The 19,583-nt window shown below is 37.3% G+C and overlaps 2 protein-coding genes across 3 annotated transcripts; one reads left to right on the forward strand and one right to left on the reverse strand.

Moving 5' to 3' along the window:
• The first annotated feature begins 1,353 nt into the window (after window positions 1–1,353).
• LOC108980287 (leucine-rich repeat protein 1-like) lies at window positions 1,354–3,719 on the forward strand. The gene is made up of 7 exons (XM_018951152.2): window positions 1,354–1,614; window positions 1,734–1,866; window positions 2,165–2,236; window positions 2,743–2,886; window positions 3,043–3,114; window positions 3,214–3,285; window positions 3,417–3,719. Exons 1-7 carry the CDS (start codon window positions 1,530–1,532, stop codon window positions 3,490–3,492), a joined length of 654 nt encoding a protein of 217 aa, XP_018806697.1. The 5' UTR covers window positions 1,354–1,529; the 3' UTR covers window positions 3,493–3,719.
• A 1,244-nt stretch (window positions 3,720–4,963) lies between these two features.
• On the reverse strand, window positions 4,964–18,192 carry LOC108980289 (uncharacterized protein At2g33490-like). 2 transcript variants are annotated; one of them, XR_001994382.2, is made up of 12 exons: window positions 17,898–18,192; window positions 17,276–17,348; window positions 16,487–16,561; window positions 10,113–10,174; window positions 9,969–10,037; window positions 8,478–8,506; window positions 8,180–8,387; window positions 7,842–8,090; window positions 7,284–7,337; window positions 5,870–6,863; window positions 5,678–5,770; window positions 4,964–5,269 (listed from the first exon to the last, which is right to left on the reverse strand). XR_001994382.2 is itself a non-coding variant. In XM_018951154.2 (12 exons), the coding sequence occupies exons 1-11, from the start codon at window positions 18,009–18,011 to the stop codon at window positions 5,739–5,741; spliced, it is 1,959 nt and encodes a 652-aa protein (XP_018806699.1). In that variant the 5' UTR covers window positions 18,012–18,192; the 3' UTR covers window positions 4,964–5,269; window positions 5,722–5,738. The 2 variants fall into 2 exon arrangements, 1 of the variants encoding a protein (XP_018806699.1); XM_018951154.2 differs by having other exon boundaries at window positions 5,722–5,770.
• Window positions 18,193–19,583: the final 1,391 nt, after the last annotated feature.

The raw sequence follows: 19,583 nt of genomic DNA on the forward strand, positions 1-19,583 counted from the left end.
GCCACTTTAAAATCGGGCCTTTCAATACCGAATCCGTGCATCAACATACATTTTTATTTATTTATTTATTTATTTATTTATTTATTAACATCAATAACATGAAGTGCAGGAATAAAATTAATTTATTGGACGTAAAATATATAATAAACTATTATTTATTCCCTGATGCCTAAGCACTTAGTTGTCTTTGCGTCTATAAAATTAGTAACTCGTTTGGATACTTTTATCTTGAAAAAATAAAAAGGAAAAGAACAACAGTAGCTGCTAGGAGCTGCTGCTGGGTGTACGTTCTAATCTGTAATGAACATATATAATAATGCATGCTGGAAAAGTATGCAAGTGTCAGTTTACTGATGCCCGGATCTCAATTATTCTGGTCTATCCATTTTGGCTCTAAGGGGTTCAAAACATTTTTGGACCAAAAGATCAGTTCAAAGAATATGTCTGGATATGATATATTCTCCCACCCTGCATATATACATATATATATATATATATTGCCCTTCTCATCTTTCTATGCTGGCATGCACGCAACCCCCTACTCGTATATACTACACTGTTTGCGAAAGTATAAACGAAAAAGCATCGATCGATGGGAGAAGAGAATTGAAAAACAAAAAAATCTTTTTTAGTTGTTCCAATTTATTAGCATAGAAAATAGGTAGGCAGTTGGAAGTTGTCTACGAGTTAAAATAAAGACAAGCTGCGAGCTGCACTATCTGATGCAGGAGGACTCGTAAGATGTGTTAATCACAGAGATTGTTAGCCAGTAAGTTTATAAAAATACTTGTTGTCCTCGTTTTCTAGTCAATTATAAATAGAAACTTCAAATGCATGCACTGGCCTGTAAAATTTTCTAAGTTTCAAAAAAATTCTTAAGGCAAGTATTTATTTATTTATATCTTTTTTGTGGGCATCGAGGGAAGAATCTCTCTAGGTAGCTAGCTAGCTCCCCGCGGCCGAGCCGGGCAACGAAAAGATGAAAGATGGGTTGATGGAGGCAGCAGAAAATGAATATAAAAGATACATCAGTTCATCAATGTATCCACTATATATAAACATAATGAGCATAATGTGTATTTTGATATACTCCTGCGCCACTCTCATCTGTCACATCAAGGACTAATGAACAAATAAATATTTTGTTGCATAGCATTTTCTTCTACGGACATGTAATATAAAACAAACACCCCCCCCTCGTTGTATGTATTACCCAAGGAAAAAGAAAATATATATAGTGTGCAATTAAAGAATAAAAATAAAGAAAATGAAAATTGGAATCATTGTTTTGGTTTGGCTACACAACTAGCAGTCCTTTTTTATGGGCTCTATAAAGTCTCCCAACAAAGTTCAGATTCCTTGCTTCCAGTTCCTTGCTTGGAAGAAAGAGGCAACTCCTCCCTCTCTCTCGCTCTCTCTCTCGCTCGCTCGCTCGCTCGCACGCACAGCAGTATTCATAAGCATCTCGACTTTGAACTTCTTTTTGTGGTTCTCAAGTTGTAACAACAGCAAGCCTTCAAGATTTGCTAATGAAGATCTGTGCTATGTTTCATTTTCTTCCTGCTTTTCTTCTTTTATCGAGCCTTTCAGCGCTTACAAAGGCAAACATAGAAGGTATAAAAATAATCTTAAATCTTTATATATATATCATGTAATTACTGATATTTGATACATGAGTACTTCTCTTTCTGCTATAATATTCTAAATGGTTTTTATGGATTTAAAATCAACAGGGGACGCTCTGTACGCATTGAGGAGAGCTGTGAAGGATCCAAATGGTGTTCTGGCGAGCTGGGATCCGACCTTAGTGGATCCCTGCACTTGGTTCCACGTTACTTGCGACGGTGATAATCGGGTTACCCGACTGTAAATCACTTGTTCCCTTGGCTTTCTGCTTTTTCTATTTCCTTCCCTTTTTATAACGTCTGTTTTGTATCTCGTCTTTATTTCTTTTATCTGCCTCTTTTGATCAGTTACTTTTGAGTTCAAACCGTAATACTCTCTCAAGTTTTTGCGGAGAGATCGTAATTTTCTATGCCAATATAAGGGAACTAAGAAACGGAAATTTCATCTTACTTTAAACGCAGTGTTTAAAAAAATCTCTTAATTTGTTGTATGTCATCTTCATCTATATAGTAAGTCGATCGGTATAATCTTTGTTCAGTGACCTCGGAAATGCGAAGCTGTCGGGCAACCTGGTTCCAGAGTTGGGGAAGCTTGAGCGTCTTCAGTATCTGTAAGTACTACTACAATTAATGATAATGTCCTCCAATTTTTTACCATCTATAAAATACTCGCTGTAAAAAAAAAAAAAAAGGGAAAAAGTGACAGCGATTAATGTCTGGTGAAGTTTCCCTTGGCAACATCAGTCAAACAAAAAAAGTAAACTATGCACAGACATCTTTTGTATTGAGTGAGGTTGATTAATTAATGGTAGACGCAAACAAAAATGACCGAATGCAGATCTAGAACAGGCTTGGAAGACCTGACATGATACGTACTAGTTTGTAGGCTAATACAGATCAGCTGCGGAAAAGCATTTATCGATGTCACCAACCCTACCGTACCAGCCAGCCAAGATATATATATATATATATATATATATATAATGGCCCCATTACGTACCCCGTTGTATTAGGAAACCCTAATGGATTTGGTGTTAAATTCACTGTGGTGGATTATATATGCATGAGGCAATTAGCCTTGTGTAAATTTTTAATTTGTTCGATCGCTGTCATGCAGGGAATTGTACATGAACAACTTGGTGGGTTCCATACCAGAGGAACTTGGAGGACTGAAGAGCCTTGTTAGCTTGGATCTTTATCACAATAACCTCACTGGGTGCATCCCTGCCTCCCTCTCTAAGCTCTCCAATCTCAAATTCCTGTAAGCATTTTTCCTGCCGTCTGATTAATAACTATGCAGGTTGGCCCACTACTTCTGTGGTACCAACCATAATTATAGTTAATTTGTCTTTAGTGTGTGCATTTAAAGACGAACTTCTTTGGTGATCAGTGGTTCACGTAATGTCCATGCATGCAGGCGATTGAACAGCAATAATCTGACTGGGAGAATACCGAGGGAACTCACTAAACTTGGAAACCTCAAGATCCTGTATGTTCTCCATGTAAAATATAAGCCTTTAAGTACTCTTTTTCTCTCTTCGTTTAATCCTTTTTCCCCTAATTAATGAACTTGATGCGATTCGTGTAGTGACGTGTCTCACAATGATTTGTGTGGTACATTCCCAACCTCGGGTTCGTTTTCTAAGTTCTCGGAGGAAAGGTAACTGTGATCATTTACTTGTAATACATATCTAGCTTTCAGGAATATATAAGAGCTCTAAATTTTCAAGCTCTTGAAATTCTAAGCTTTCTCAAGAGTTTTTTTTTTTTTTTTTGGTTGTTTGGATGCAGTTTCAAGAACAATCCAAGACTTGAAGGACCAGAACTGATGGGATTTGTGAGATACGATGTGGGAGGAAGCTGCTAACGAGTCAAGAGAGAAATAATGCATTTGCTAAATTGCTAATTCCTTTTGTCTAATGTCTCTTTATAACGAAGAGCTCTAGATCTTCTTATGTTTCACTTATATATATATGTATAATAGTACTACTGATATTCAACTTCAAGCTTCCACAACTATCCATTTTTCCAATTTGACGATGTAAATCAGCACATGTTCTAGTAGTAATTCTACTCCCTTCTTGGTGCTATAGATCGAAGGTGGTTTTTGTGGATGTTTTTGTACTCTATATATACATATACATAGAAATAAAGCTTGGAGGATTCTGATGCTCCAAACAGTGTAGTCTTATTATTAATCACGTATTATCTGAACTTAATTATACAAATGATAATCAGGATATATATGTATAAAGGAGACAGCTAACTAGCTTTCGGAATGATGAGGCCAACTAACTGACAAAGTTGGTCAGCTTTTAGCGAATCATCTTTTTTTAAAGTGATTATCCACTAATTTATTCCTTCTTGGATAACTTGTGGACTGGGTTACTCTGATCCACTTCTTTGAAGTCGATCTTTCAACTTCCATAGTTTTGTCTTAAAGTTCAATGAACAAATTCTCTAAACAGGGATCCAAGGATACAACAGTCAATTTTGCTGAACGTTAATGGTAGAAGCAGATTCTTGAATTTTAGATAGATTTTTCCTTTTTATTACGCTTGTTTTAAAATAAAATGAGGATAATAACCCAATATAAATATATAAGAATTATCTGTAGATCACTGCTACCAAAACTATTGTAATTTGTGCAACCATTTTTTTGGTTCAGCCGACCACAAAACTATAGGAAACCACCCAACTCTCAGTTGCCAACATCAAGTTTAAACTCTCAAAATCCTGATCGAGGGGGGCCAAGGAGAAGGAGTTGTCAAAGTGGGATATGAATAGATCCAAAGTAGTTGGGAGATGAGTTGGAATTCATTAAATGGAGCACTTTTAAAGTTGGGAAAACGGGGAGAGGAAAGCGACGGAGGAAAGGTTTGAGTCAGATTCCATGACAAAAGGGCGATTGTGAATACAGTAGGGGGTTGCAATTTGCATAGGTGAAGTCATGACTGGTTCGTAGAGCGAGTGAAGAAAAGATTTTGACTCTTGCTTGGAGGGAGTAAACATGCCTTTTATCGTCCGATAATATCAACTTTCTAAACAACATTTAGGATAATCGGTTGCCAAATACAACAAGAATTTATGCAATGTAGGTGGGGGAGGAGATAGAAATCTCATGCGACAACCAGAAAAGCACTTTTAGTACTAGTCTTAATTTATCCATCACTTGGAGCTTTTCTGAAACAACATCAGCTCTTCGATTTCAAATTATTCAAGTTGGGGCGAAAGCTGTCGATTGATTCCTCCTGTTCAAACAAATCAACTAGAAAAAAAGATTGCTCCACATTGAAAGCCAGGGTCGAGATATAGAGGCAGCCAACGTGGATTGTACGAAAGTAAAAAAGAAGAGAGCAATTGACTATTAAAGTGCTAGAAGAAAATACAAATTCCCCAAAAATGATGGAACACTATGGCATTTATTCAATTAATCCATGCCAGGTGTGCCCATTAAAGTAAAATTAATTGGTTAATATAATAGATAAAATAAAAGAAAACAACAAATTATACAAAAATGACTAATTTACAGATCTGCAGCTGTACGAAATGGTGAGAAGCAATGTCACCCCCAACGAGTTTTTGGATTGCCAAATCGAAAACAAAATTGGCACTGAATATGAATAGAATCAATCCGCATGCACCTGTGTCCACATTTTATCAAACGGTTAAAAACGGAAGATTGCTAGCTACACACCCACACCAATAATATGTCAATATTTGAAATACACCTGGTAACTAACCAAAGTTGTAGTATTCTATTTGAAATTCAAACGGGAGTAACTTCATGAGAAACCCCACCAAAAAACTGTCCTTGTGAATCATTAAAGCATTTGAGTTTCCAAAATGGGGTTCAGATATGGCTTAGTTAGGCTTTTCCTAGGGCCGTTACATCAAAGCTGGGTTAAGTGAAACAAATAGGACTTGTGTACTAATTTTTGTTTGTTCTTTTCCTGAAAAATGAGACTTGGGTACAAGTTGCGTTGTTTTGAGTTGGTTGTTGATATGTATAAGCGACATGGTGCTTCTTCTTTTTTTAACAAATTAATTACCTGCCAACAAAAAGCCAGAATTCCTCGTGTGAACAGGTGCTTACCTGAACAGGTCCATCAATTACGGTGTCGCCAGTGAATTCATATGAGTCCCTAGAAGGTGTATTTCCAGACATGAAACATATTCAGATTATTAAAGCCTGCAAAGCCTCTATTTGGTTAAAAGACAAAAAAGTACAGGTTTCAAATTACCTCTAATTTGAACAACGCGAATGACGGTCTCAGAAGCAGCTGATGATGGCCGGTTGCGTGAAAGGTCTATTGGTGTCAAAGGGGGCGAATCAACGCCTTCACCTATCTCCATGCTGTGACGATTTTTCAGGGGCTTCGATGCATAGGAAGTTGCCACACTAGGACTACTTGAGGGTATGGAGAAACTACGAGAAATAATTAGTGGAGGTCTTGGCAGTGGAGATGCTACATTTGAGACAACGGACTTATTTATGAGAGAAAGCACTTGATCCCTGGACCCCAAGGGGGCTGAATGACCAGCCAAACCCTCAGGTCTTGAAGACTTGGAGGTTGAACTTGCAGGAGGCCTAGGAAGTTCATGAAGCTCACTTATTTTGGGTGAGGACATAAAGGTAGGGGAAGTACTTGGAGATGCTTTTGGAGAAGTATATGGAAGTTGAGATGTTTGAAGAAGGGGTCCCGAATACAAATGGGGACCTTCCACTGAGACCAGCTTTGTAGGCCATGGCTTACTCGTCAATGGACCAGAAAAAGGATGTATTTTGAGTTTTTTTGGATCAGAAGCAGAAAGTGTAAACTGATGTGAAAACAAAAGCCCATCAGATGGAGGAGGCAAGCGTGTGGATGCAGTGTTGTTTCTCTCAAGTACAGCTTGAGCATTTACATTGGTGGGTCGGGAGAGTTTCTCATCTACCAAAACTTTTTCTAACCTTTTGGGATCCAATGGGGATGAATGCCACAAATTCCTTGTACGCCCACTTGGAGTAGTCTGTGTTTTGTGAAGCATTGGATTACCTGATCCAGCAGAAATTGAACTCTTCATATCAACCGGAGTGGGTAGGACATAAGTTTGCAACTTGCGTGTTGATGACTGTCGAATCTCTCTTATTTTTTCAGCAGAATCAAATTTATTCTCAGCAAAAATTGGGGCCGATTGGCTGCCCAGCCTCGCCCTATAGGCAAAAGAATTATTGTGGAGCCTACCCAGATTTTCCTGCAAATATTATGAAAGGGAGGCATACACTCAGAAGCTACAATATTGATGTTTTCTGCATCTTGAAGACCATATATTTTAGAATGAAAATTAAATGTAATAAACAGTCCAGGTTCTGGAGTTGCTTTATTGGGATATAGAATTTATTCTACATGTATTGTGCTTTGTCTAAACTCGATTCCAATTCAATGACCAATGATTTAAGAAAATGAAAGTAAAATCCAAATTCATAACTTTGATATACATGATCTGATTATATACACATGACAAGTCTATGCATGTATACTTTTGTCATCAGATTGATCATATAGGATTGTTGGCAGAAAGCCATGTTGCAACTTTTTAAAAGTTTTGACTAAATTGTGATACATATCCTGTCCACTATGAACAAGTGAATTAATAACAGAAAATGCTCTTCACCTTCACGGCTTCCACAGTTGCAACCTGGGGAAATGTAATGTCCACCTGATCCAGCTGCATTAAACGTTATATAAGAAGTCAAGACATAATAACATATTTACATCAAGATATAATGTTTCAGAAATTTGAAAACAGAAGACAACCAACAGTATCGTTTCTATACGGTCACTACCTGTTTTATTTATAATGTCAGCACTGAATAGGAAAAAAAAATGTCAAATGCTTCTCTTATCCACCAATTTTTACAAAACAAGTTCACAAAAGAATGCCATCATCCTCACTGTGATAACACAAGATTTTAAGAATCATTACAGAGCATAAAAGCATATCTGCATCATATCCAAGAAGTTGAACTGTTGAAGCTATCATGAGTTAGGACATGCGTGTATATAAATAAATATATGTGTGCATCATGTTAATGTTATGTGCCCATATAATTTTATAGACATACTTGATTACCTTAACTTATTTTGTCTGCACTATAAATTCATTTTGAAAGGGAAAGAGATATCTGGTTTATTATTTCTCAACCAGAAGCTGACGAACATAAAGTGTTACCTCCATTGACTTCCGTGGTGTAGAAACATCAAGCTCTGGGTCATTTTGTCCATAATCAAAACTCAATTCTCCATCATCATCGTCATCATCATCATCATCATAATTGCTGTCGTTGTCATCGTCGTCGCCAGCTTCATCCCCATCATTAAGTCCACTGAACTGGTAATCAATATGCTGATGTTCAGTTACCAATTTCACATGGGGTTCTACTGACTCAAGAGATTTAACAGCCTTCTTGAAGAAGCACAACTGTTTGCAAGCAGAAGAGAGAGCATCATGAAACAAGAAGGATGATGATGTTTGATGATGACGAAGTTAAAGAAGAAGAGAAAGAAAACCTGAGCAGCATGGTGACGAGCTGCCTGTGTAAGAAGACTTCGGGATTGTCCTTGCTTTAGAGATTTTGACCGGAATACATAAAAGGCTGCTTCTTCATCATATTCATCACGAGCAGTTTGTAGCTGCTGCATGGAAAAAATCTCCCCTTTTCCACTTCTTGATTGCCCCTTTTCTCTGTGTCTGGTTATCATATACTCATATACATCTCTGTAGATCACGTCCCAAAATGAGAAGACATTAATCCCATATTTTATATATGCAGGTATATAGAGAGAGAGAGATTATAAAGTTTTAAACCTTTTCTCATCACATTGGCGCTTCATCTCCTGAATCAACATAAAAGGAAAAAAGTCATTGACTGTTATTTTATATGGCTAATTAAATACAATGAAGAAATTGATCAGTACATAGAAGCAATAATGACAATGCCAAAATTCTACCCATAAACAGCCATGCATTTGGCCCAAACAATCATTCCAGAGAAGAGGGCAATAATTAACAACAGAAATTTAATAAAGGGAATGGAAACAACAAACAGAGATTTTAAATTAGATTAGTCTAACAATTGCATATCAGGCAATTAAATTCCAAATTGCACGTTTAGATCTTTAAAAAAGGCTTGAAAGACAATTTCGACAGTTAAGCCTTTACAATGTCAGAAGCACCTGAATTTTCCCAAGGTTTTCTGTGGCTTTTTAAAGCATTTTCTATCTGTCCAAGAAAAGGTCCATAGGTTGGTTTAGTTCAATTAGGAATGGATAGCAGGACAGGTACCAGTAGTACAGAGCATTGACAATGTCCTCTCATCTTTCTGCCAACATGAAACTCCATAATAGCACAAGGTCCTCTCCATAGCACAATTCAAATGATGGTAGATCCCAACTTTTCGATCAGTTGGTTGAGCTCCCATGAATTTCTGTCTACTTGTTTACAAATTAAGACTAAGAGACCCTAGCTTCCTGTTCCTGCTATGCCAGACCAGCCATTGCGTTTTCCTTCAAGCTTGAGCTGGTTTCCCTGGGTTTTTCTTTTCTTCTGTTAAAGGAGAGACTAAAAGAGCCAATAATTGAGTTGTCACTTGCTAGTTAAGAAGGGAGCTTCCGACTCTGTTTCCTTCCCTCCTTGGTTCTCTCTGAAATCTTCCGGTCAATCTTCTAGCTTCAGCATTTTTATCTGTCTCCATTCTTATTTCCAGACTAAGGGGATGCTTGGGGAATGAGATAACATGAGAATTTTGTGAATAGTAGAAAGATGGCTTGTGAATAGTAGTGAGATAGTTTGAGTTAAATATTTTTTGGGTTTTGGGAAAAGAGAGATAAATAGTTGAATAAAAAATATTATAAAGTTAAAATATTGTTAGAATATTATTTTTTAATATTATTTTTGTTTTGGAATTTAAAAAACTTGAACTATTTTTTGTGTTTTATTTGGAAGTTTGGAAAAGTTATAATGATTAGTTTGAAAGTGTTTGTATTTGAGTGATGTTTGGGAAGAAAATGAGATAGGATGAGATGAGATGAGATGAAAATTATTTCCAAACAACCCCTAAAATAACAGCATGAGCTAAATGAATATGAACAATCACAGCAAGATGCTATATATCTCCAGAAATAGAGGCCTGATAACTAAACAGATGATCGAGAAGGGGCAGGAAACCACCAAAAACAAAAACAAAAGTTTAACCAATTATCTAGGATGAAATCAGATCATGCATACATTATGCACAGCACATGAACCATATTAAAATTGTCATAACCTGATAAGTTTTAAAAAACCAAATCAACAAACCTCAACTGTTCGAAGTTCATTAAGAAGAGACTCTGATGGGCTTGTGATTGTTTGAAATATATGAGCGCGCTGAAATATGCAAAACAAAAACTCAGTACCAATAGTAAGGAGGGGTTTCCTAAATATTTATACACAAGTACTCACATAGCTATCAATATGTTTCTGCAGGTCAAACTGTACTTTTCCTAGCATTAGCAGAACTTTGCCTGCACAAGATCAAAAACAACTAAAGATTATTTATCTACTGATGAAACAACCACACTGTAATGATGTGCATTCCTTGTAAACAAATTAATGTTCAAGTGATATAACTGATTTGAGTTAGAATTAACTAAGCATGATAGTGCAAGTCAACTTCATCAAAATCTTAATGTAAACATAGCAATCCTATTAGGATATTTACATTTGAAAAAAAAAAAAACAGATACAACAGTCGAGATATTGCTTGCCAGTTGCCCCACACTTTTTCAGAAAGAAACATACAGGAAATATAATGACCAGCACTGTGATTACTTACGTATGTCCCATAGGCTAGAGTTGCTGAACGTCAATTTTTGTTTTTGACAAAACTTAAGACTGAAACAAAGTCTAAAAGCAAGATTTAAATCTTTCCTGAAAGTTGAAGTGGGTCTGGGGTAAGACATAGTTTCAACTTTTGCCCGAGAAAAAAGTATATTATATGAGATTCAGATGGCAAAGTTCTGGTTCATAACAATAAGTCAACATACAAAAAAGTTCCAAACGCTAAAAATACTCAGGATGACAAGATTTGATACTCTGTGAAGTTTAATGTAAGTTTAAGGGCAATGAAGACCACTTACGGTTTGTTGCCAATTGGAACTCATGATCCAAATGATTAATTCTTAATGGAAACATCTCATTGTGGAGATTAGTGTATTAGTCCTGCCTGAGTTGCCGTGTTGGTTGGCTTGGATGGGGCTGTGCAGAGAGGTTGTTATTGATCAAAAGGTTTTTTAGTTCAGAAAGGAGAATGATAGGAGGTGGAGAATCCTAGAGAGCAGTCGCCATGTGATGAAATACATTTCTTTGGATCATGAAGCCCTGGGATGGTTGGGTTCTATAGTAAGGGAATGTGCAGCTTCATTGGGCTCTTTAGAGTTCCTGAGAACTTGTAGAAAAGGAAATATAATGTGTTAATGGTGAGGAGGGGATGTAATAACAATGGTTGTTTTATCTTCATTTCGGAATTTGGGCATGAAAAGAGGAGAGGTATGCTAGTGGTGCCGGAAGGAAGGGGAAGGGGTGGAGGAACTTTGGAGTTACATTGAAGGAGCTCAGTCCTCCTTCCTCTATTTCGAGTGTGAGAAACAGAGTAGTTAGTGCTATTCAGGCAGGAAACCCGAAGATGGTTAGGGGTGATGGTGGTGCTACTCTATTGACGGCAATTGGTGCACAGTCGTACAGTGAAGTGCTCCAAACACAAAAGGGTCAGGCTCGAGCCGTGAGTGCTATGATGCCAAGCGTGGTCAGTACAGAGATCGTGCATAGACAAGGCGGTGATGGCATTGTACTATTGGGGCCAAATCAGGAAAACATTTTAAAGGTGCTGGGTGAGATGGAGAAAAAAGTTGAGAATTTATTAGAGGAAATAGATTGGCTAAAACGCTGCGTTAAGGGTAAGGAGGTGTTGAGGTTGGGTATAGGCTGTGATACGGGTTGTATTGAAAGGAATGGCTTGGGCCGTGATTCGGGGATAGAGATGGGCCCTGTTTTGGGCGGCGATAGAGACAATCCGTGTTTTGGAAAAGGCTTGACGGGGATAGAAATGGGCTCAGCTTTGGGCCAGGGTATAGGCCCAAGGAAAAGCTAGCGGGCAAAGCAGCTGGTGACCAAGATTTCGGCCCAGGCACCGAGTCAGCTTCCGTTGGCGTCAATAAGCGCCTCACCGGTCTCCCCACCAACACAGAAAGAACCGTCGGTCGCAGTCAAGCACTATGGTGAGCCGATAGTCATTCCGACAGGTATATTTGGAGGACGGCGAGATGGCAAAGGGGATTGTAGTGGCTGAGACCGTGAGGGTTGATCCCCCATTGTCGTTAGGTGGGTTGTTGTCGGGGAGTGCACAGACTCAACCGTGCGTGGTGGTCGAAGGCCCAGATGAGGCTCCTGCGTGTTTAGTCTCACCAACAGAGGATGGGTTTTTGGGTGAGTTCTCGTCGCCGATTCGTGGGTTGTTTTTGGAAAATGCACAGACTCAGCCGTGCGTGGGGTATGGAGGCCCAGCAGTGATTCCTATGTAGTCAGTTGTGTCGGAGCTTGATATCCCAATATTGGGGTCTCCGATAGACCCTCTATCACTAGAGATGGTTTCTTTTGAAGAGAATAAGTGTGGGGATGGGGTTGAAGAACTAAAATTATCTATTCCTACCAGTGGGGAACCAAATTCAATGTGTGGCTCGAAATTGGCTTTTTTACTCTTGCAAGCACTGGTGAAGAGGGGGCCATTTTAACTCCTTTGTGTACACTTCCTCCTAACTCTAATTATGGAAGATGTTCGTCAAAGTGGGTTTTCAAGAAAGTAGAAGAGATTCAAGCTGTCATTAGGATTTCATTTGGAGGTTACGAAGAACAATTTAAGGCTTTCCTCGTAGATCTTGAGGATAGCCATTCGAAGTCAGCCTCAAAGCAGGATAGGGAACTTAAAAAGTTAACGTGCTCCATTAATTATGATGTTAAAGAAGGGAGTGGCGGAAGGCATAGATCGAGAGGGAGGGGCAATAAAGTTTTATTATGAAACCTAAGATTCTATCATGGAATGTTCGGGGGCTCAATGATCGCAATAAATGCTTTAGTATTAAATCGTTATTGCAAATGTGGAAGGGTGATGTAGTGTGTTTGCAAGAAATAGAGTTCCGATTCATTGATATGAAAATTGTGAGAAGTTTATGGAGGTGCTCGTATGTGGGTTGAACTTATTTGGCCTCTTTGGGAGCCTCAAGTGGAGTGTTACTTATGTGGGATAAAATAGTGGTTGAGTCGATTGAGGAGTGTATTGGAGAGTTCTTGGTTGCGATTCTTTTTAAAAATGTGGTTGATGGATGGGAATGAGCATTTGCAGGCTCCTATAGTCCTAACGTGGATAGGGATAGGAGAGGGTTGTGAGAGGAGTTGGCAAGCATATACTCCCTATGGGATGTGTCATGGTGTACGAGAGGTGATTTTAACACTATTCGCTTTCCTAGTGAGCGATCAGGTCATTGTCGACATTCTATGGCTAAGGAAGAATTCAATGAGTTCATCTTTGATCTGGACCTCATGGATCTCCCTATGGTTAGGGGAGAGTACACTTGATCAAATGAATGGGTTTGGTCAAGATTGGACAGATTCCTTGTATCTCCTTCGTGGGAAGCTAAATATCCGGAAGTAAGTTAGAAACGACTAGCTCGAGTCAGTTCAAATCATTTTCCTATCCTTTTGGACTGTGGAGGTATTCACAGGGTAAGCCGATATTTCAAGTTTGAAAACATGTGGCTAACAGCGGATGGGTTTGTAGAGATGGTACGTGCTTGGTGGTCTTCACATCAGTTTATTGGTACCCCTAGTTACATTCTTGCAGGCAAGTTGAAGGCAATGAAACAAGACTTGAACAAGTGGAATTTGGAGGTTTTTTATCACATTGACAATCAGAAGATTATGTTGTTGGAGGAACTGCAAGGCTTAGAGGAGTAAGAGTTCTTGGGAGATAATTCGGAAGAAGTGTTATTGAAGAAGGGCATGTTTATGACAAACCTGGAGAGTGTTTTGTTGTCAGAGGAGACTCCATGGCGTCAAAAATCTAGGGCTCTTTGGTTAAAAGAAAGTGATAGGTGTACGAAGTTCTTTCACAAGGTGGCCAATTCACATCGGCGTAACAATGCTATTGAGTCACTTCAATCAAGATCTCAAGTGCTATCTTCTCCTCCCGAGCTAGAAAACCATATAGTACAGTACTATGAGACCCTTCTTTCAGAATCGGTTCCTTGGAGGCCAAAGCTTAATGCTTTGCATTTTGAAGCAATTGGCTCGCAGAGTGTAAGTGTGTTGGAGAGACCTTTTGTTGAAAAAGAGATTTATAAGGTTATATCTGGCATGGCTAAGGATAAAGCATTGAGGCCAGATGGGTTTTCAATAGGTTTCTTTCAAACTTGCTGGGACATAGTGAAATGTGATGTTATGTAGGTTTTCAATGAATTTCACTCTTTCCAAAAGTTTGAAAAATCCCTTAATGCAACCTTTATTGCTCATTCCCAAGAAACATGGGGCTTCATTTATTGAAGACTTTCGACCTATAAGTCTGGTTAGTAGCGTTTATAAGATTATTTCGAAAATGCTTGCTAACCGGCTTAGCCCGGTGTTGGAACATATTATTTCCAAGTCTCAGAATGCTTTTATTATAGGGAGACAAATTCTTGATTCGGTACTCATTGCAAAAGACTGTTTGGACTACAGATTACGGGAGGGAGGTTCAGGTGTTCTGTCAAGTTTGACATGGAGAAGGCATATGATCATGTGAATTGGAAATTTCTCTTACACTTGCTTAAGAGAAGTGGCTTTGGGGGTTAACGGCACACCTGCTGATTTTTTTGATAGTTCGTGGGGATTGCGGCAGGGAGATCCTCTATCTCCTCTTCTATTTGTTATAGTTATGAAAGCTTTAAGTAGGATGGTGCAGGCTACTATTGGGGGAGGCTTCTTATTGGGTTTTCAGGTGGGCAATGGTTCTGGTGGTTCTATTATCATTTGACACCTTTTTGCAGATGACACATTAGTTTTTTGTGAAGTGACTAGTAATCAAATCCAAACTTTACAAGCATTGCTACTTTGCTTTGAATTAGTGTCGGGGTTAAAGGTGAATCTAGGCAAGTCTGAGATGGTTCCTGTGGGTGAGGTCTCTAATATCCTCAGCTTAGCTAGCCTTCTGGATTGTAAGGTGTCCTCTTTCCCAATGAAATATCTGGACCTCCTGCTGGAAGCAACTTTCAAGAATAGAGATATACGGGATGGGGTAGTGGAGAAGATAGAGAAAAGGTTGGCTGGTTGGAAATGGGTATATTTATCCAAAGGAGGCCGCCTCACTCTTATCGTACACTCACTAACCTTCCCACATATTTTTTATCTTTGTTTCCTATACCTGTAGGGATGTTGAACAGAATGGAGATACTCATTAGGGCTTTCTTATGAAGAGGCATGGGGGAGGAGAAGAAATTTCATTTAGTTAGATGGAAGACTGTATGTGCCTCAGTTGTGAATGGGGGGTTGGGAGTGTGTAACTTGAGAACTTTTAATAAAGTTTTATTGGGAAAATGGCTTTGGAAATATCATTTGGAGAGGGGATCATTGTGGAAGGATATTATTGATGCTATATATGGTATCGCTTGGGGTGGTTGATGCTCTAAGGAAGTGAGAGGGGGGTATGGTGTGGGTTTATAGAAGTACATAAGGAAGGGATGGCCATGTTTTGTAAATCAAATTCGCTTTGTAGTTAGTGAGGGCATTTGTATCAGATTTTGGCGAGATGTGTGGTGTGGAGACCATGCATTGGCAAGGGCTTTTCTGGCCTTATACCGTATCACAATTAATAGGGAAGCTTCAGTGGCGGACATGCATTTATTCTCTCATGGTGAGTATCAGTGGAATGTTCTTTTTAATAGAGATTTCCATAATTGGGAATTACCTATTGTTTCATAATTTCTCAGCTCACTATATTCCACGAAGACTCTTATGGCACAGTGAGATAGTTTGAAGTGGCGGTTTAATAACCACAAGATATGTACAGTTAAGGCGTATTATAGCATCTTAACAACACAACTTGATATTATTCCGTTCCCTTGGAAGAATATCTAGAGGTCTCGTATGCCTTATAAAGTATCTTTTTTTGTTTGGAGTGCAACTCTTGGGAATATATTGACTACAGAAAACTTGAGGAAGAGAGGATGTGTAGTGTTGGATTGGTGCTACATGTGCAAAAAGAATGGAGAATCTGTGGACCATCTATTACTACATTGTGAGCTAACAAGAGTGTTGTGAAATGAGATCTTTTTAAGGGTTGATGTTGCTTGGGTTATGCCTATGAGGGTGGTGGATTTGTTGGGTTCTTGGACAAACATGGAAGGTAGTCATCAAGTGGCAGCAGTGTAGAAGATGATTCCGTTGTGTATTATGTGGTGTATTTAGAGGAAATGAATGCGCGTTGCTTTGAAGATAAGAAACGCACAATGACCGAGTTGAAGAATTTTTTTCTCCACACTCTAATGTGTTGGTTTTCCACTATTGTATTACATGGGGATAATGTTAAGGAATTATTGTCTTTAATTTATCGCCTTTAGAATGTAGTTAGGAGTTTCATATGTATCTTCCTATGTACAAGGACTATGTCTATTTCATTCATATATATAATATCTATCTTTTACTGATAAAAAAAAATGTAAGTTTAAGCAGTAAATTACTTATTTGTTCTTCATGTCATTTAAAAAAATAAAAAAAACAATGGCAGAATTATAAAATTTCCTTCACTTTACCACTTTCTTCGTCATCATTCAACGCAGTTTTCTCGAGAAGACAAGAACCCATTTCCTGCAATGACTCTGAGAATTCTGAAGAATAAAATGGAACTACATAAGAATACTACTAAAAAACGAGAGTACAAGCTCAAAATTTAAGATGACAAAATTGACATTTCATTGTACTACAACTTTAATTCAAAACTCAAAATTCTGTGGCATTGAACCGGTCACATCATCATTTAAAATACGCAACTCACACATGCTAAAATATTCCCAGAAAGCACCATATGCTATTTCACAATATCTAACTGCCCCAAGGAAGAAGAAAAAATATACAAGTTAAATAAAATCTGGCACTTTCATACATGCATTATTAACGTGCCAAGCCACTTCAATACAACATCACAAGATACCATCACAGGCTCTGATAACAGACCATGTTCAAAAATGCCATCAGGGTGTATTGTTCTGTATTGCCACAACACCATCAGTTCTAGACTCCAAAGAATTTCATCTTAGAAATACATAACAATGTATTGGAAGAATATTGTCCAACTTTCTAGTGCCAGCCAACATGGTCACTGCCTACTCTTGCTTATACATTTTATAATTATTGTGGAGCCAAATCCATGGAAGGAAACAAAGATCCAATTGCCTATTGATATCATGATGCAAGTACATAATGTGTGTCCCTTAAGACAAGCATATGATGATCATTCCCCTCTCCACTTCTTATCTTCAATGATACACGGAAGAAAAAAAAAAAACACACATCAGAGAATCAAATAAAAACTAATGAAGTACCGTAAGCACTGTTTGCAGTCGCCGCAGCTGCGGAAAGTAAGCCATCATAGCAGTCCCTCATATCTTGCATTTCCTACATGAACGGGACCCCAAAAATTATAAACCAATTTTAAGAGAAGAAACAACAAATCATCAGAGAAACTAGCGGCTGAAAATTTTGAGAGAGACAGTTTATACACTATGCATTTCCGAGTTCTGTAGATGACAGTAGGCCTTAGTAAAACAATATTTAAGAAAAATATTCTCTGAAAACGACCATGTTTCAAACTTTGAATAAATGTTTTACTACAGTTTAAATTTTTTTAAAAAAAGAATTAAGAATTCGTATCCGCAGTTCGTAAAACCCTAGAATTTAGGGCTCATCAAGATCAAATCAAATAATTTTCCGGTCAGGACTGGACACCCGTACAAAGAGGAACCCTAAAAATACGTTTATCTGCTAAGAAACGATAGGAACGAGAAGAATGCCCAATTAAATCGCAAATGGACGACTTCCAGAAATTAAAATGACTAGCTCCTGCAAGATTCGTGCTCTCATACCTTTATTTTCCTTTTAAGTTTCCCTTCAATCAAACAAAACATATGGGGCAAGAGAGGAGGAGGAGAATGAGAAAAAGCGTACCAGCGAAGCCTGAGCTAGCTCGTCCAATTTTGACAAAGGCCGAATATCTTTGCGCTCCTTGGGCTCATGTTTGTGAAGTCCGAGCCCTCGCAACTTTTTGAGCGGAGTCTTCATGGCTTCTATATCCTAACGACAAAACAAAGCGTCTCTCTTTTTCTTATTCCTGTATTTCTCCGTGAGCCCTGAGAATTTTCTGGTGTTAGAAAGCCTATGAAGAAGAAGAGAAAGAAGAAGAAGAAGAAGAAGAAAGAAGCTCGAAATGGAATGAGAATTTCCTTTCCTATTCCATTCAAAATGTTACGTCAGGAACCGAGGGAAGACCTCCACGGATTTTTAATTATTATTATATTAACAATCCCATCATTTTTATTAACCGCTAATACGATCCAATTTTTAATAGAAATGATAATACGTGACACGATTCATTAATTTAATACGAACACAATACGATAAAAATAGATTAAGATTTAGCTTTAACGAGTTTAGATCAAAATGAATTAATTCATTAAGACACGATTGTTTAACGGGTCACTAACAAGTCAACTCGTTATGACCCGTTAAGAAAATTAAATTTACCTTTATACCCTTAGACTTAAAGGGCAAGAGGACGCTCTACTTCCTTCTTCAAGTTCTAAATTTGTTTAGATCTATGTTTTTAATTTTTTATTATATTTGAGATTATAACATTAATATATTTACATTTTATGTTTTGTTTATTATATTTAGGATGTAATTTTAATAATGAATATTATTAGAAACTGTGTGGATCATATTTGTTTAGATTGTAATTTTAGACTTGTAGTTAATTTTTTTTTTATTTTTTATAGATATTATTTATATTTAAATATTTATATAAAATCAATCAAGTCAAACGGAACGGGTCGTGTCGTGTCGTGTCATTTTAATTTATTTCTTATTCATTAACGTTTCGTATCGTGTCAACCTGTTATCTTACCGTATTGTGTTCGAGTTTAAAATTTTGACACGAAATTCTTAATGGGTCGTGTTCGTGTTGACTCATTAAATATAATGTACATACCTTGACACGACACAAACACAACCCGTTAACACGATTTGACATTCCCGAATCCTTAGTACTACTTTGAATGCAATACATTTCTCTTTTTTATTAAATAAATAAATTATTTATGTTTTGCGTTTTACTTAAAAATAATGATATATATATATATAATATATTATATAATAATATTATAAAATGATAATATTTTTATAAAATTCTGTTATTTTTTATAAAATATTTTATAAAAATATCTCTTATTTAAAATATAATTATATGAAATATTATAAAAAATATTATGTATAAATTATTTTCCTTTACTTAAATCTTATTGGCTACCAGACTGGTCAATATAATTCACTTCTTTTATTTTCCTTTTAGTTTTTTTTTTTCTTTTTGTGCGGAAAATTAGTGGAGGTGACCCTCTTTTTTGTTTTGACTTTTCTACGGGAGGCACCCACAAAAGTGGACGAGCCAACGAGATAGTGCCACGATAGCATCTTAAGCTATGTCATTTTATTATTGAGTAATACTATTTATAGTTATGGAATGTATAAATTTTATGCAATCGTTTTGAAAAAGAATAGAATCGACTATTAAAAAATTAATTTATTTTTACGTAGATCCCATATTTATTTGTTTTTTTCAAAATAATTACACAATATTTA

Source organism: Juglans regia, chromosome 13, assembly GCF_001411555.2.
Source record: "Juglans regia cultivar Chandler chromosome 13, Walnut 2.0, whole genome shotgun sequence".
Classification (NCBI taxonomy): domain Eukaryota; kingdom Viridiplantae; phylum Streptophyta; class Magnoliopsida; order Fagales; family Juglandaceae; genus Juglans; species Juglans regia.

Bases quoted from the DNA above. Each gene is read 5' to 3' on its own strand.
- LOC108980287 (XM_018951152.2), top strand. From the start codon at position 1,530: ATGAAGATCTGTGCTATGTTTCATTTTCTTCCTGCTTTTCTTCTTTTA. The intron at 1,615-1,733 runs GTATAAAAATAA...TAAAATCAACAG, and splicing joins TACAAAGGCAAACATAGAAG to GGGACGCTCTGTACGCATTG. The intron at 2,887-3,042 runs GTAAGCATTTTT...CCATGCATGCAG, and splicing joins CTCTCCAATCTCAAATTCCT to GCGATTGAACAGCAATAATC.
- LOC108980289 (XM_018951154.2), bottom strand. From the start codon at position 18,011: ATGAAGACTCCGCTCAAAAAGTTGCGAGGGCTCGGACTTCACAAACAT. The intron at 17,349-17,897 runs GTACGCTTTTTC...CCGTTCATGTAG, and splicing joins AGCTAGCTCAGGCTTCGCTG to GAAATGCAAGATATGAGGGA. The intron at 10,175-16,486 runs GTAAAGTGAAGG...GATCTTGTGCAG, and splicing joins GAATGATGACGAAGAAAGTG to GCAAAGTTCTGCTAATGCTA.